General features: G+C 43.6%; 1 protein-coding gene across 1 annotated transcript in view; it reads left to right on the forward strand.

Moving 5' to 3' along the window:
• spata17 (spermatogenesis associated 17) overlaps positions 1 to 12538 on the forward strand; it is a 43473-nt gene extending 30935 nt beyond the window's left edge. The window contains exon 10 of the mRNA XM_071921989.2: positions 12343 to 12538. Within this exon, the coding sequence (XP_071778090.2) occupies positions 12343 to 12423 (81 nt within the window). The 3' untranslated portion in view covers positions 12424 to 12538. The remainder of the gene's footprint in view (positions 1 to 12342) is intronic.
• Positions 12539 to 14824: the final 2286 nt, after the last annotated feature.

A 14824-nucleotide genomic window follows, 5' to 3' on the forward strand; every position in this document is an offset into this window, starting at 1 on the left:
TGTAATGGTTGCCCTTGCTCTAGCCCCTATGTGCCCTTGCCCTCACCACCCAGGTTCCCCAACAAAGATTTGCTTCTCACGCCCCGGCCCCTCTCCTCCAGCTCCATCCCTGGTCCATCTACAGCCCCCTCTTCTAGTCCCACTCTCCTGAAGCCACAGCTTCCAGCACCAGCCCTAACCCCAATGCTCTTTCAGAGCTGTAGCTGCAGTTTAGCTGTTTTTATCTCATTTGAAAGCTTTCATTCAAAAATACATGATTATTTGTCTGAAGATAATGTTTTCTGCAGTTCCTGTAAAGGTTACTTTTTAGAAATACCATCATTTCATATCACAGCAATGATTTGTTAAAGAGTTACAATACTGAGTCTTGTTCAAACCTTCAGTAATTTAGTTGTTTATTCCTGTATCAATGTTTCCTTACCAAATATCTTCTTACCGGCTGATATTGTATTTGTTTCCTTGTAACAATAGCTTATTGATCAATCTATCAGGACACATGGGGAAGTACTAGGGTCTCAGTGAATTACAGGAAGGACTCTTCTAGAAAGAGGGTTCTTCTATTCCCCAGCCCAAGCCATTTGTGTGTGCTCTGCCATTTTGTACAATGTCATTATGGCATAGTGTTAATAGATACTGAATGGATAGAAATGGCAGTTCCTGGTGTATTAGGGTAATCTCCCTTGGCAGCTTGAAGATGGCCAGAATTTTAATTATTTTGAAAAATGAAAAAGGCCAGTGTTTCATGCATGAACAGTGTATGAAACTCAGAAAGTTGGAAAGTTTAATGTAGCTGCCACTGAAATGTTTATTGTAAGACCAAAACATTTCAAAGGTTCTTCAGCTACCGTCTTAAATGCACCAACAATTGACTAATTTAGAATGCAGATATGGGAAAGCCCTCTCTATCCATGCTAATTTTGTGATTGTGTCATTAGCCATGTCACCAGCAGTGCTGCCTGTAACCACAGAGGCTGGCTAATTAGGAGGCTATGTGCTAATCAAGTACACTACAGTGAGTGGTCACGTCTGTGTCTGTCTGTGCTCCAAGCCTTTCCTTCCCCTTGCATTAGACTGAAACCCATCACAACTTAGAAAAACTCATGTCTGACCAGAACCAACAAACACACACACACACTGATGCACACTGGGACACACATGTGCGCACACACACATGCTTACATGAAAACATGCACATATACATACATATGTACACACCCACATGCATGCACATGAATACATGCATGTACGCACATCACAGAGTATAGCCTACCCGCACACACATTTTAATGTTGCCTCAGTAATTTTTTTTCCCTCCTCAAGTCCCCCCCCCATTCCCTCCACACCCTTCCTGCCCCCAAACAGACACACACACACACACACACACACACACTATAGTCTCCTCCCAGCTACTCTGCAGTGTGGCTTTATTATTGTCATTATTACATGGTGGGTGCAAAGCTTCAGGCAATGGGGACAGCAGAACTGTGTCTACACACACACACACACAGGCTCACTCTTAATGGCCTCAGCCATAATGTATCACCGTGATACATACTACTGATGTATGAGGGATCTTTTTAATGGGAACAGTATTCATTAGCAGCAATTAATACCTAAACTGAAATAGGCCACAAGTAGAGACAATGGGATGGGGGGTGCGGGAGGGGCTATGCGTCTACTGTATGTGTGTCTGTCTTTATGTGCGTGTGTGTGTGTGTGTGTGTCTCTGCCTGTGTATGTATTTCATATGTTGTCTTGTCCATCCATCCGTCCAGCTGCATTAGTGCCCAGGTTTCTGCGGTGAGAGAGAGAGAAGGGGCTAATTCTCCATAACCATTTTACGGCGTGTGTAAAACTCTGCGGCCCCTTCATTTGCACAGCCATAAAGCATTCCCCCTGCCACGCTCCTTCCTTCTCTGGCCCCCAGATTTATCAATTAACCCAACACTTCGCTTCCATTATGGTGGCATTTTACACTGCCAGCCCTGCATACAGAGTAACAATGAAGGCCGAGCGTACACGCGACGGTTTTTAAATGGACAGTCTCAATTAAATGATTAGCAAACATATTTTGGTGTGACTTAAGGGGATGAATGACATTAGAGCTTATCATTTATGTTCAAAGCTGGTGGGACCCGACTTGACCTGATTAACTTGGGTCAGTTCGGGCTGAATTTATTACTTAATTGCTTGAATTTGTGTCAAGCTCATGTTAAAAAATAATGAAGAAAAATGCTTTTGGCAATTTATCATTAAAAATAGCTGCAGTTTTGGCCTACAGTAGGGTTCAGATTGGGACAGAATCTTCAGGTTTGGGTCAGGCCTGGCTCTAATCTTCAGGCCTGAGTCAAGCTCTAGATGGCGTTTCACTTCAGAAATCATTAAATGTTTTAACTAAGGTAAAATGTGATTGAAAAGTACTGCTTACCCCTTGTTCAACAAATTACTTATACTTAGTATATATAAGAGGCCCTCTTACTAAATATCAGTCTAGAAAACTTGGCTTGGACAGTGGCTTTGGTGCTTAATTAGCTCCAGTAATTTTCAAGTAATCCTTTAGTCTTTAACTGGCATTAGTGTTGTTGTTAAGCTGAATAGTGTGCTTACAGCTAAGTGGTAGGAGTCAAATCTGTGTTAGCACCATTACCGATTTGCAATCCTTTAACTAAAACATAAGGCAAGGGAGAGAGAAGTCCTGGAAAGCTGCAGAAAATCATGTAGTTTGGATGTGCCCTAATAGATTGAGCGAGAAAGAAAGAACATTGCGGTGATAGTGATGTCTGTTTTCAAAGAGGCCCATTTCCATCACACTGTGGCTGCTTTAACACAAGCAGCCATCTCTCATCAGCAGGCCATCAGAGGCTCTCTGTCTGCTTTTACTGGCACAGTAAAATGCAGTGTCAACCCCTTTAAAATGCATAAGTATGGTGCATTAAGATACAGAGGTAGCCCTTTTAAATGCTCAAAGTATGATGATACATTTCAGACAGCAATGCTGTCAGTCTCAATGCCACTCACAGAAACAGCTGAGAATAATTCAGTTCTGCAACATGCTGAACATAATTGAATTGACCTGTTTAAAGTAATTGTTTCAGTGAAGCGTCTTCCTCCTCTTGTGTTTGGTCAACATGTATGTTTGGTCATAGGAGAAAAGGATCTGAGACACGAATCGCAAGGATAAACCCAATTAAGTCCGTTTTTATAACAGAAATCAACAAGCTATATTCAACTGAAACGGGTTCATTTAAAAAATAAAGCTACATTCAGCCAGGAGAAAAGGTAAAATTAAAGACACCTATAAAATGCCTTGACATCAGGATTATTCTAAGTCAAAGTGCAGATGGGAGAATGTTTTCAGGTCTATTTAGATAGTTTCCTCTCCATGTGTACATGGAAATCAGGAGGAGGCAGGCAGGCAAGCAAGCAGGATAAGGATGTCTGTGCTTTTAATGGACCGGCTGTCCCAGTGTGGATATGCTCCACTGAACCATACTGTATGTATTGTGGTACAATCACCGCCTATCTCTATCTCTATCTCCTGCCACCCCTCTTCCTTTCTCTCGCTGTCTTGTTTGTTTGCTCACTTGTTCTCTCCCTCTCTCTGTCTTCTTCATCTACCTGGCTGCAACTTCTCTCCATCTCTCTCTTTTTCTCACACAGTACTCTATGTGTGTGTATGTGAGTGCATTGTGTAAGCAGCCAGCTGATAGCACACACACACACACACACACACACACACATACACACACACCTTCTTGAGGAACATGACAGCCCTCTCATAAAGCAGTGTGTTGGTGATAGAAGTCAACACCGGCTGTGAAATGCAAATGAAATGTGATGAAGCCACGGTATAGACGGACACACAGGATGCAGCAGACAGGATGCACACACTTACACACGTGTCTTCTGCAGTCAAAAAGCATCCGAGAATGCACTTTCTGACAGCAGAACATGTCTTTTGATTCGCTTACGTCTTCTGTTTCTTGCTGCAGAGATGCTGAAGTTAAGTGTTTTTGTTTCCCCTGAGGAATCCTATTACATTTGTTTTACACTAAACTCCTATTGTTAGTGTTGTTAATGGAGATCCCCACTTTCCCAGCAGTCCCATATCTATCTATCTATCTATCTATCTATCTATCAATCTATCTATCTATCTATCTATCTATCTATCTATCGTGTCAAGGAGGGTACAAGGCTGTAGATATAGTGTGTGTCTTTTGGCATTGCAAGGTGATTTGTGTGTGTATTTGTCGTGTTGTATGATTGTGTGTGGGGAATCTAGTCTTCAATGTGTGTGTGCATAGTATTTCGTACATCAGTAAAGTGCGATGTGTGTGGGAGCCACATCTTTACCTACGCTATTAGAGGGTTGATATATGTGCATGCTTGCTTGTGTGTGTGTATGTGTCTTATTGCAGGCTCATATGCTCACTAGCCAGCATTGGGGATGGGGGTGTGGTGGGGATGGTGGGGGGCGGCAGCGGCGGTGGTGGGGGGTCTGGAAAGGGAAGCAATCACAAACACTTAAACCTGCAAATGGCCTTGATGTCCCGTGCTAAGCAGCCTGTGTTGACTGATGAGCCTGTTAACCCTGGCTGAAACAGCCCCAGCACAGGGGATTAGACAGCAATGTTGGTCCCGGCTGCTCCTGGCCCATTTTGCATGGGAATTGTGCATATTTAATCTAAGGTGTGCCGAGGTGCAAAGACAAGCCCCCCTCTTCTCCATTTCTCATTATGGATGTGTAATAGCACCCCGAGGCTGGGGGCTTTAATTCACCAGCCCCAGCCCCAGTCTTAATCTCACCCTCAGTCCCAGCCCCCCCCCCCCCCTCCAGTCCCGAATCACAGCCCTGTAGTCCCAGCCTTCTTCCCCAGCCTTGCCTTTCCCGGCCCTATCCTATGCCCTAGCCTTTTCCCTCTTCTCAGGCACACAGTTAGTCGGCCCTGCTTCAGCCCTCTCCCCCACTCTATTCCCTCCAGCCCCAGCCCTCTCTCCCAGCCCTCTCCGCAAGTCCCAGCGCTCTCCTCCAGCCCTAGCCTTCACCCACGGCCCTCTCTCCCAACAATGTCCATCAGCCTTCTCCCCCCGGGCCTGACCCCTTACCCCAACTCCAGCTCACTCTCCCAGCCCCCTCCCCGGCTTTCTGCACCTGCCTCAGCCCTCTACATAGAGCGTAGCATGACGGGGGAGATGGGAGAGAGTGAACGGGCCAGGTTTTAACCTAATTATGTTGCGTATACATGGTTTGAGTATTAGCCTTCAGAGCCTCCAGGATGTCAAGCCTGAAAATTCATGGCTGAAGCTGGGGACATTTCTGTTGGAGCCCAAAGCCAATGGCAGAGAAGTACTAGTCTTTTGTGAGCCGAAACCTGACTAATGCCTGAAATTATGCTAATTGCACTATTTTCAATATATTTTTGGCAGAAATTTCACCCTACCTGACCCTATCCTGTCAGGTCAAGTCAGGTCCCACCAGGTTCAGGTGTAAAAATCTAGCCCTAACTGCATATTCCACAACTCTCCTCTCTCAGATAGTTGCCCCAACAACGCTAGGTGTATGTTGGCATGTTATGTGCTCGGAAACTGCCTGTGTTTTTGTGGCTTTTATCTTTTTTACCTGTGTTGCCTGGCATTTCATTTTTCACTACCTTTTTTTTCTGTCACTCTCCAGTCTACTGTACCACACAGCAGAAATCCCCACCTTAAAAACATGCTTAAAGTGAACAGAAATAATAGACAAACAATTTCCAAATGAGACCATAGCAGGAAAAATCACAAGTAAAATCAACATTTCAAAAAACTTGCTGTTTGTTATGGAGGTTGTGATGCTATTTGATAGTTGTGTCCTAGTATCGACTTGCTGTTGTTTTTTGTTTACACGGTTTCAGTCTTTGTTTCTCCGTGTTGCATTAATTGTGAATTCTGAATCCGTCCCCTGATTAATGCGATCAAGTGTCAACGACAAGAGCTCTCTGAACCATCTATCCATCTAATTCCCTCTCTTTCTCTATCACTCCATCTCTCTTCTCTCTCATTCCCCTCTCTAATCCAGCCAACACTTCTATCTGCAGGAAATAACAATTAATGTCTCCTCTTTTTTCTTCTCTCTCTCTCTAACCCCCCCTCCTTTCACTCGTTTTTTCCGTCTCCTTTCTTCATATTTCTTTTCAGAGGACGTTGCTTTTCTCATGCATCTCTCATGCATCATATTACTGCCTTATGAGAAAACAAGTGTGTGTGTGTGTGTGTGTGTGTGTGTGTGTGTGTGCATGTACATGGTTTCAAGAGGGACCCCTCGCTGTGTGTGTAATTTCTTGTTTGTTTGTGGCTCCAACATCTTCGGCCACTGCAGAGAGGGAGAGGGATATATAGAGAGGAAGAGAGGTTGAACAAGACAAAAAAGAACAAGATTGAGAGAGAAGAGGGAAGGGGGGGGGGTGGAGGGAAAAACAGGATGATAACAAAAGCAGCTCGGATTTCACAGACGCATATTTCATCAATCATGTGAATAAGTCGTGGTGATTATGCATGGCGGTGGCAGGCCGAGGGGGGCTGATTACCATACACCATAAAGGCTGCTTTCTTATCTCACACACACTGATTAGTTTCTGTCTGCAGATAGCCTCTCTCTCTCTCTCTCTCTCTCTCTCTCTCTCTCTCTCTCTGTGTCACACACACACACACAGGGTTTGACTGTCTCCCACACATGTACATGCATGCACACACATTCACACACATACACAGACGCACACACAGTTCCTGATTCCAGGTAAATGAGGTGGCAGTAGGCCAACCCCAGACCTAGATGAGAACTGTCCACGGAGCCACTAGTAGCTAACTGATTTTACTTAATCAGGACTCAGAGTAATCTTCCAGAGAATTACATCCATTGTCCAAACCATGTGAAATGCACTGCACACTTTCCCAAAAAAATTTACATTAGAGATGCATTTGGGTTCTGAATGGTACAAATGACAACCATATACCCTATAAACACACATACTTATATGTATTGTTTTAGCAGAAAATGTATAAGTGGCAGAACAAGAAGGTGCAGTCTCTGTTAAGTTTGATGTCGTGATGCGTCAGCATACTGCTATCTAAAACACGGGAAACAGCACTATATGAGCTTTTAAAAAGGCTTTAATGCTGCTTATAGGCTATTACTAAATGTTTTACAGTTATGTAAAAACCATGTTGCAACAAGTATAATTTTTCTTTTTTTATTAGTTACTTGAAAGGGTTCTTACGTGCTGAATAATTTCATTTTCATGGACCCAGTGTGCTGGAAACTAAGTAAAAAGCCATTGTAAAATTTCAGTGCATGCAGATCTTAAAATATGAGTGTTTCCAATTCCTAAAAAGAAGAAACATGGTTTTCGTCTGACAGCAGCAAATTGTAATGATGATACACATCATGTTGATTACATCTGGTCAGACTTCTTTTGGTGGGAGAATACTACTCACCAGGAGGTTGAAACCAACCCAAACTGTCTTGCTATCCTATACTCACTATGCCCACTTATATTCTGCCTATTGTTTGATATCTTTGTTGAGGTCCTGTTTTGGTAGATGTTATTCCTGGAAAAGTGACCCGTACATGATGTAGAGAGAGAGAGAGAGAAGGAGGGAAGGAGGAGGAGGATAAGGAGGTGAGGCTGGGGCAAAATTAGCTACGTATGAAAGGCCTCACTTTGTGTCTCAACCAGGGAATTAGAAATTACTCTTTTCTCTTGCCCCTCTCTCTCTCTCTCTCTCTCTCTCTCTCTCTCTCTCTGATATATAATGTAAACTCATTTGGTAGCCGGGCCGGGGCTGCGCTGTGCTGTGCTGTCTGAGTGCCTGGATGTGAGAAGTGCGCCTGGGACGCATTAGGGCCTCCTGACAGGGGCCTGGGTGAAATAAGTGAAATTAATGGAGCTCCTTTCATGTCGGACAAGGCCGCGGCACCCCTTTCACGCCGCGTACAGTCACAGAAAAGTCAATACTTTTTTATTACTCCTCGCTTGCCCTACATTCCCCGCTACAAGTGCTCTGCTCGCTAATTGGTTTCAGTTTGCAGAGAAAGAGAGAGAGAGAGGGAGAGCAAGGGAGAGAAAGAGAGGGAGAGGACTCCATCCCAAAGAACACTGAAGCAAATAAATCAATCTCATATTTTTTCTCCCCGCTGTCTTTTTTCATTGAGTAACATCGGGGCAGAGAGAGGGAGAGACGAGAGAGAGAAATAGAGGAGAGAGGGAGAGGGTAAATGGTTGGTTAGAGCACGTCTGGTCCCCGGGGAGCGTAATGATATCTGGGAGCCTGTTAATGGAGACGAGTGGTTAAAGTGGTCTGGGGCCCTGGCCAGGTCGCCCTTGGGGGTTTCTAACCAGCAACCTCGCCTCAGCTCACCGCTCGCACCCCGGGCTCAGAGGCACAATGGAGCGCCCCACCAAAATACAATTTCTGGGAAACGCTTTGATAGATTTGCACAAAATGACATTCAACCCAACTCAAGTAAGTGTGTGTGTGTGTGTGTGTGTGTATGTGTGTAGATGTTGGAATAAGGCTTCAAAAGCTTGAGTACGTAGTCTTCTTCTTCTTGTCTGATTTTATGTTTCAAAAGGCTCAGTGCGCTGTTGTTGTCCTGTATGTCAGATGACCAGAAATATTGTCAATATTAGCATTTATTATCATGTATTATGGTACATGGTGCTGGGAGCAGTTGTTTGAATGATTAACAAATCTGATTCAACTAAAATAGAGAAGGTTTTTGACTAGAACAGATGTCTAATAATTTCAAATAAAATACCAGAAAGAATTCAGAATTGAAATTCTCTATAAAGTGTACACCTCTGTATTAAGAAGTCTTAGTGTATCAGTAGATACTGTAGGTTGTTCAAATATCTGTTTGCTTATGTTTCTATGTCTGCATTTGTGTGAGGGTCTGCAAATATTTGAGTGTATGTCTGTGTGTGTACGTGTGTAAGTATGAGTCCTGTCTGCCAGTATGCAGTCCACTATTGTGCTAAACTTAAGTGGCAGTGGGGTTAGCCTCTTTCAGAAACAGCACAGCCACAAATTGATGTGACACTTTGACCCACACACGCGCACGCACACACACACACACACACACACACACACACACAAGCAAAACATTTGCGTACACACAGGCAGGCACATGCACACACATACGCACATATACACACACACACACACACACACACACACACACACACACACACACACCAATCAGCCTCCAGTTAAAGGGAGGTTCCACCAGTCTCGTTTTCTTTCTGCATCCCAGCTTTCACAGCTCTAGAATGTGGGCTAGGGCGGGTTTGGGGGGTTTGCAGCGTGCGTGTGTGTGTGTGTGTGTGTGTGTGTGTAAGTTTGTGTATGTGTGAAGGAACTGTCACACACGGCTGGCATCACCATCCAGTCTGCCATCTCTTCCTCAGCTTGACAAGTCCCTGCTCCCTACCCCCTGGCTAACACACACTCTGTCTCACACACACATACACACACACACACACACACACACACATACACACACACACACACACACACACACACACACACACACAGAGAGAGACAAATACAAATATATGAACACTCACACATCTCACTCATATGAATGCACACACATGGACATATATGAGCACACACTTAGGAACACACTTCTAGGTACACACTCACATATACAGTATGAATGCATACACACCAATGCCTAAATATATGTATGTATACACACACACATACAAACATTCAGATGCACACACAAATACATGCTACTTTACAAACTGACAAACACATACACATTACCATGCAACGTAATTTGTACTAACACCTAGGCAGTAGTGTAAATTAGAACATACCCTGTCTCCTTTTACACACTCACATGCACGCACACACACACACACACACACACACACACACACACACACACACACTGACAGCTGAGTCTTCCACTGATCAATGCAGACTAACTGTATCACTGTTACGGAGAAATGCAGCTTACAGCCTGATGTGAATTTAAACTGGAATTTGTTCCATTTGTGTGTGTGGAGTGTCTATGTATGTGTGTGGCCTCACTGTGTGTGTGTGTGTGTGTGTGTCTGTTCGCATATGTATGTACGCACGCGCGTGTACATAAGTGTGTGTGTGTGTGTTCTCTTCTCGGCAGTCGTTGGCGTCAGATCGCGGAGGGGTTCTGTTTGTTACAAGGACAGGCTTGTCCCCGCCCCCAGGCGTCGGCACGGCGATGATTGTCATGGCGATGGAGTGTGAGTGACAGGCGGGATCACATGTGGTAGCCGGGGAGCAGGAAGCCCGAACCGCCCCAGTCCCTGACATTAGTTTGTCCTTCATCAAAACTTTACACTCGTTTACAACTACTCACTCTCGCTCTGCTGCAAATTCCCTCTCATTTACTTCTCTTTCTCTTTCTCTCTCTCTCTGCTTTACTTTCTTTTCCCTCTCTCTCTCATTTACTTCTCTTTTCCCTTTGTCTCTCTCATCTGTTTTTCTTTCACCCTCGCTATCATTTATTTCTCTTTCTCTCTCTCATTTACTTATTTCTCCCTCTATCTCTCTCCTTTACTTCTTTTTCCCTCTCTCTCTCATTTTCTTATCTCTCTCTCTCCTCCCTCTCTGTTCCTCTCTCACATTCTTCTCCCCTCCTCTCTCCTTTACTTTGCTATCTCCCCCCTCTCTCTCTCATTTACTTCTCAATCTCTCTCTGTTCTTTTTCGGACATCACGCTGCAAAGCTTTCTGGGTAATCATAGGAATCAGTTAAGAGGGCAAAATAGAAGACAGGTTGTACCAGCTAATTCACACACACACACACACACACACACACACACATTCAAACAAACACACACACACAATCACATGCATAGTGCCTGGTGTTCCCCTAGCATCTAGGCCAGTTATTAAAGTGGGCTCAGAACCAGCTATAAATATGGAACAGCAAGGTGTGTGTGTGTGTGTGTGTGTGTGTGTGTACGTGTTTGTGTCTGGATACATGCGTGCATGTGTATTTGCATTTTTGTGTATGTGTGCGCGCGCGAGTATTTTTGTGTGTGTAAGTTTGCTGGGGCAGTGTTTTCTTTTTCGGGCTGTGTGTGTCTGGATGCAGGTTTGCGTGTGTGTGTGTGTGTGTATGAATACATGTGTATGTGTGTGTTTTGGTGAGAGAGCTAGAGCTTTTTGTGCAGCGCAGCAGAAAAGGAGGTCAGGGTTTGCACGGAGACTCGGGCATTCATCATTAGCCTGCTGCCGCTGCCGGTAATGTTGCCCGTTACAGCCGTGATTAAGAGCCCCGCTTAGTTCCAGCAGCCGGTGTGGACACACACACACACACACACACACACACACACACGGTACCAACTACTGCTCCAGTACTCGCTGTTTTACAGAAAATATGTTTTCCAAACTCTCTCGCTCACACACACACGGAGCTAGTGACAGAGGTTAGTGGCATGTTGCAGTTGTTGTTTCGGCCAACTGGCCATCACCCAATCCAGTATGTGTGTGTGTGTGTGTGTGTGTGTGTGTGTGTGTCGTTTGGGGGCTGTACTGTACATGGTCTCTCACTGCGAGGAGGCTTCAGGGCCTGATGAGAAACCTGTCACAATCACTCATGAAAAGAGCAATTCACTGCTTGACACACACACACACACACACAGCGGGGAGTTGCGTCGGGTCTTGGTGAGTGTATCTGTGAATAATAATGGATGGATGTACATCTTTATCCATGTTTGTGACAGCGAGGAAACTATCATGACCCCTTTAGCTCTTAGCTTTCATATCTTTGTATGAAACAAACAGCTGCTGTGCCATGAGAGTCGTGTTCCAGCAGCATGTTGTATAACCCTATAGGCCCTTCAAACCCATTCAAAACACATTCTGTAATATCAAAAATACACTGGAGTCAGTTAGAGAAACACACTATTAGTTTAAAGTCATGCTCCAGTGAGCTACTATTTGTCTTTTGTCAATCATGCTTTCCAATCGAATCATTGATTCAGAATGGCAGTAAAAAGTAATCCCTGCATCAGAAACAGACACACTCCACTGCCCCTGTCATACAGGTCATCCTCATTTGTCTTGGGATTGTGACTGGTTTACATACAGCACTGTGTGAGATTAACCTCAGAAAGGACTTTTAATAGGGTGACACACCTCTTGCCTAATGAATGGAACTAAAACATAAACCCAAAACATTGCCACGGATGTTTTAACTAAAACATTGCAAAGTAACACATTTTTTCCCCGCTTCTCTCCATTTCTTCTTCTGTTTTTCTTCATCCCTCCTCCTCTTGTCCTCCTCTTCTCTGTCTCTCTTCCCCTCCAGCCGTTCAAGACAGTGTTCACCACCTGTAACATCTTTGATAAGTTTGGTCGTCTGTACTCCAAGGCGGGCAACATCGTGTGACACTCCTCCTGGCCTGAAAAACAAAAAGAAAGAAAGAAACTTCTGTGTTTCATGCTTCTACATCTCACAGGTATTACTTTCAATGGGAAAATCTCAAGTCATTCCTAGCAATAAAAAGCCACAAACTTTGAAAAAGGTTGTCTGTATTCATACTTAAAGAACTTCATTATCATGAACTTTCATTAACTTCATTATCATGAATCATTTATCAACTGCCTCAACAGTCACAAATAAGAAAAACAAAAACCAAACAAACTGGTATACGTCACTTGGACCGAGATCAGACCTTGGCTGCAGTGATGATATTGTAGATCTTTTGGCCAATATGGTTGATGTAGGTTGGCAGCAACCCACTGACTTTCTTAAGTAAAGATTATCATTTCACACACACACACACACACACACACACACACACACACACACACACACACAGAGAAGATGATGTCATATTCGGATGTTGATTTAGTAATGAGAGAACTGTGTGTTATTTATAGGGCTGTGTTTACTGCCATCTTGGATTTAGCCAGTGCTGCCAGAGCAGAGCCATCTATCTAAAAGGGTTGTACCACACTGGGAGCCTCATTAATCTACAATTCTCTCTAACAGGCTGTTCAATAACCTAATGTCTCTGGGCAGCAAATATAATGTCAGCCAGTAAACAGTTTGAGGAGCAACAAATAAACCGCTAGTTCACTTGTGGCTTAAACAATTTCAGTCGCTCTTGTTTGTACCACTTTTGTTATACCACTTTTACCACTTTTTAAGGTAGAAAGCTCAAGAGCCTGAGAGAGGGAGAATGAATGGGCTTTAATTTGAGAGAGTGGAGCAGGAATCTGCTCATCTACTTACCGCAAATCTTGCTTTCTTCTGTCCTGAGCTATTATTTTTAAGCCCTGCAGGTGCTGGAACCCTATTTTTGTTAGGATTTTTCCTCTGCTGATTCTTTTTCTGCCTTAAAACAATCTGGAGCTCAGAGACTGTAAGTTTTGGTAGATTGGTTTCAAAAGAGGGGCACTACTCGGCCAAAAAAACAAAACAAAAAAAACAATCACACTGATTGGCCAGATGGTGGTGCTATAACAAGCAACTTTACATTTTTGCGCCATTTCTGCCGCAAAGTTGGTCAAATCTCCATGAAATGTAGCACATATTTGCATATTTGGACTTTCTAGACTGGCTATTACACAGCTCACTTGCTGTCAGTAATATCTGGCATGCCTGCCATAGAGATAGCACAGCATGACGCACACACAAGTAACGTGTACAACGGTGTTGTGCGGTTTTGATTCATTCATTCTCTCTTTCTCAGTCAGACACATACGTACACACACAAACCTCTGACATTCTGACACATACTGTACTGTGCAAAAGTCTTAGATTGTTTATATACATTTTGTCTTAGATGTTTATTTGTTTTCTGCATTAGTGTGTCAGTAAACTGCTCTTTATAGTAAATGTTTTGATATTTAGAAACTTTTCATTATTTTTGAAAGCATCTTCGCTTTAAGGATTTTTTTTTACATGTGTCTAAGACTTTTGCACAGGACTGTACTAGTCATATACTAAACTCTTATAGTCTGCACCATGTCTATTCATTGAGAATAAATATAAATTAATATTTTTTTAATATTTAAACTGCTTGAGGTGTGCCTCTTGGTAGTCTTATAATACCGCAGTATACCTCAAAAGTGGATGAATCACCTCCAATACAGGAGAAATCAGGTGTCTTCATATCGTTTTTCTCAGGTCTACAGTATGTCTGGTGTGATTTAGGTTAAAGTACCCAGGTTTGTCACATTGTTCTGAAATCTGCATAGAAAGAGAACACCTGGTAACCCACACACTGCAGACAAATATGTGGTAAAAGCTCAGCGTGGTTCTGCAGATTGCTTGCCTAGTAGGCACTTCTGTTACAACAGCATTAGCCATAATAGCAGACTCACATTTTTTTAACCTTTATTTATCAAGGGAAAGTCAACTGAGCATGTTTGTTTCTTTTTTCACCACCCTGCTTCACGTGCAGACAGTTTCACACATTACACTGAGAGGCTTGTTATAGCAAACAAGGCAATAAAAATCTTCTAAATTCAAAACTGTGAGGCTGCCTTTCATGTAGTATTCAGAAACCTTTTGAAAGACTTTTGCGGCTATAGTTGGAGATGGGAGTCTATGAGAATTATGTATATGTGGCACTGAATTTAACTCCCTATGTCTGCGCCGGAGTAGCAGTGGAAGTGGAGACTTCACATGACAACTCTTCCTCCTAGGCCCCGAGGCATAGCTGCCTCACCTAGGTGCCTATTTTCAGTCCTTGATGGTGAAGTATATAGTGATCTGAGCGGGGAGTCTGTACTCTCTGTCAGTCTCTCTCTCTCTCCTCTGCTCTCCCTCTCCTCCATGT

Source organism: Centroberyx gerrardi, chromosome 1 (assembly GCF_048128805.1).
Source record: "Centroberyx gerrardi isolate f3 chromosome 1, fCenGer3.hap1.cur.20231027, whole genome shotgun sequence".
NCBI classification, from domain to species: Eukaryota; Metazoa; Chordata; class Actinopteri; order Beryciformes; family Berycidae; genus Centroberyx; species Centroberyx gerrardi.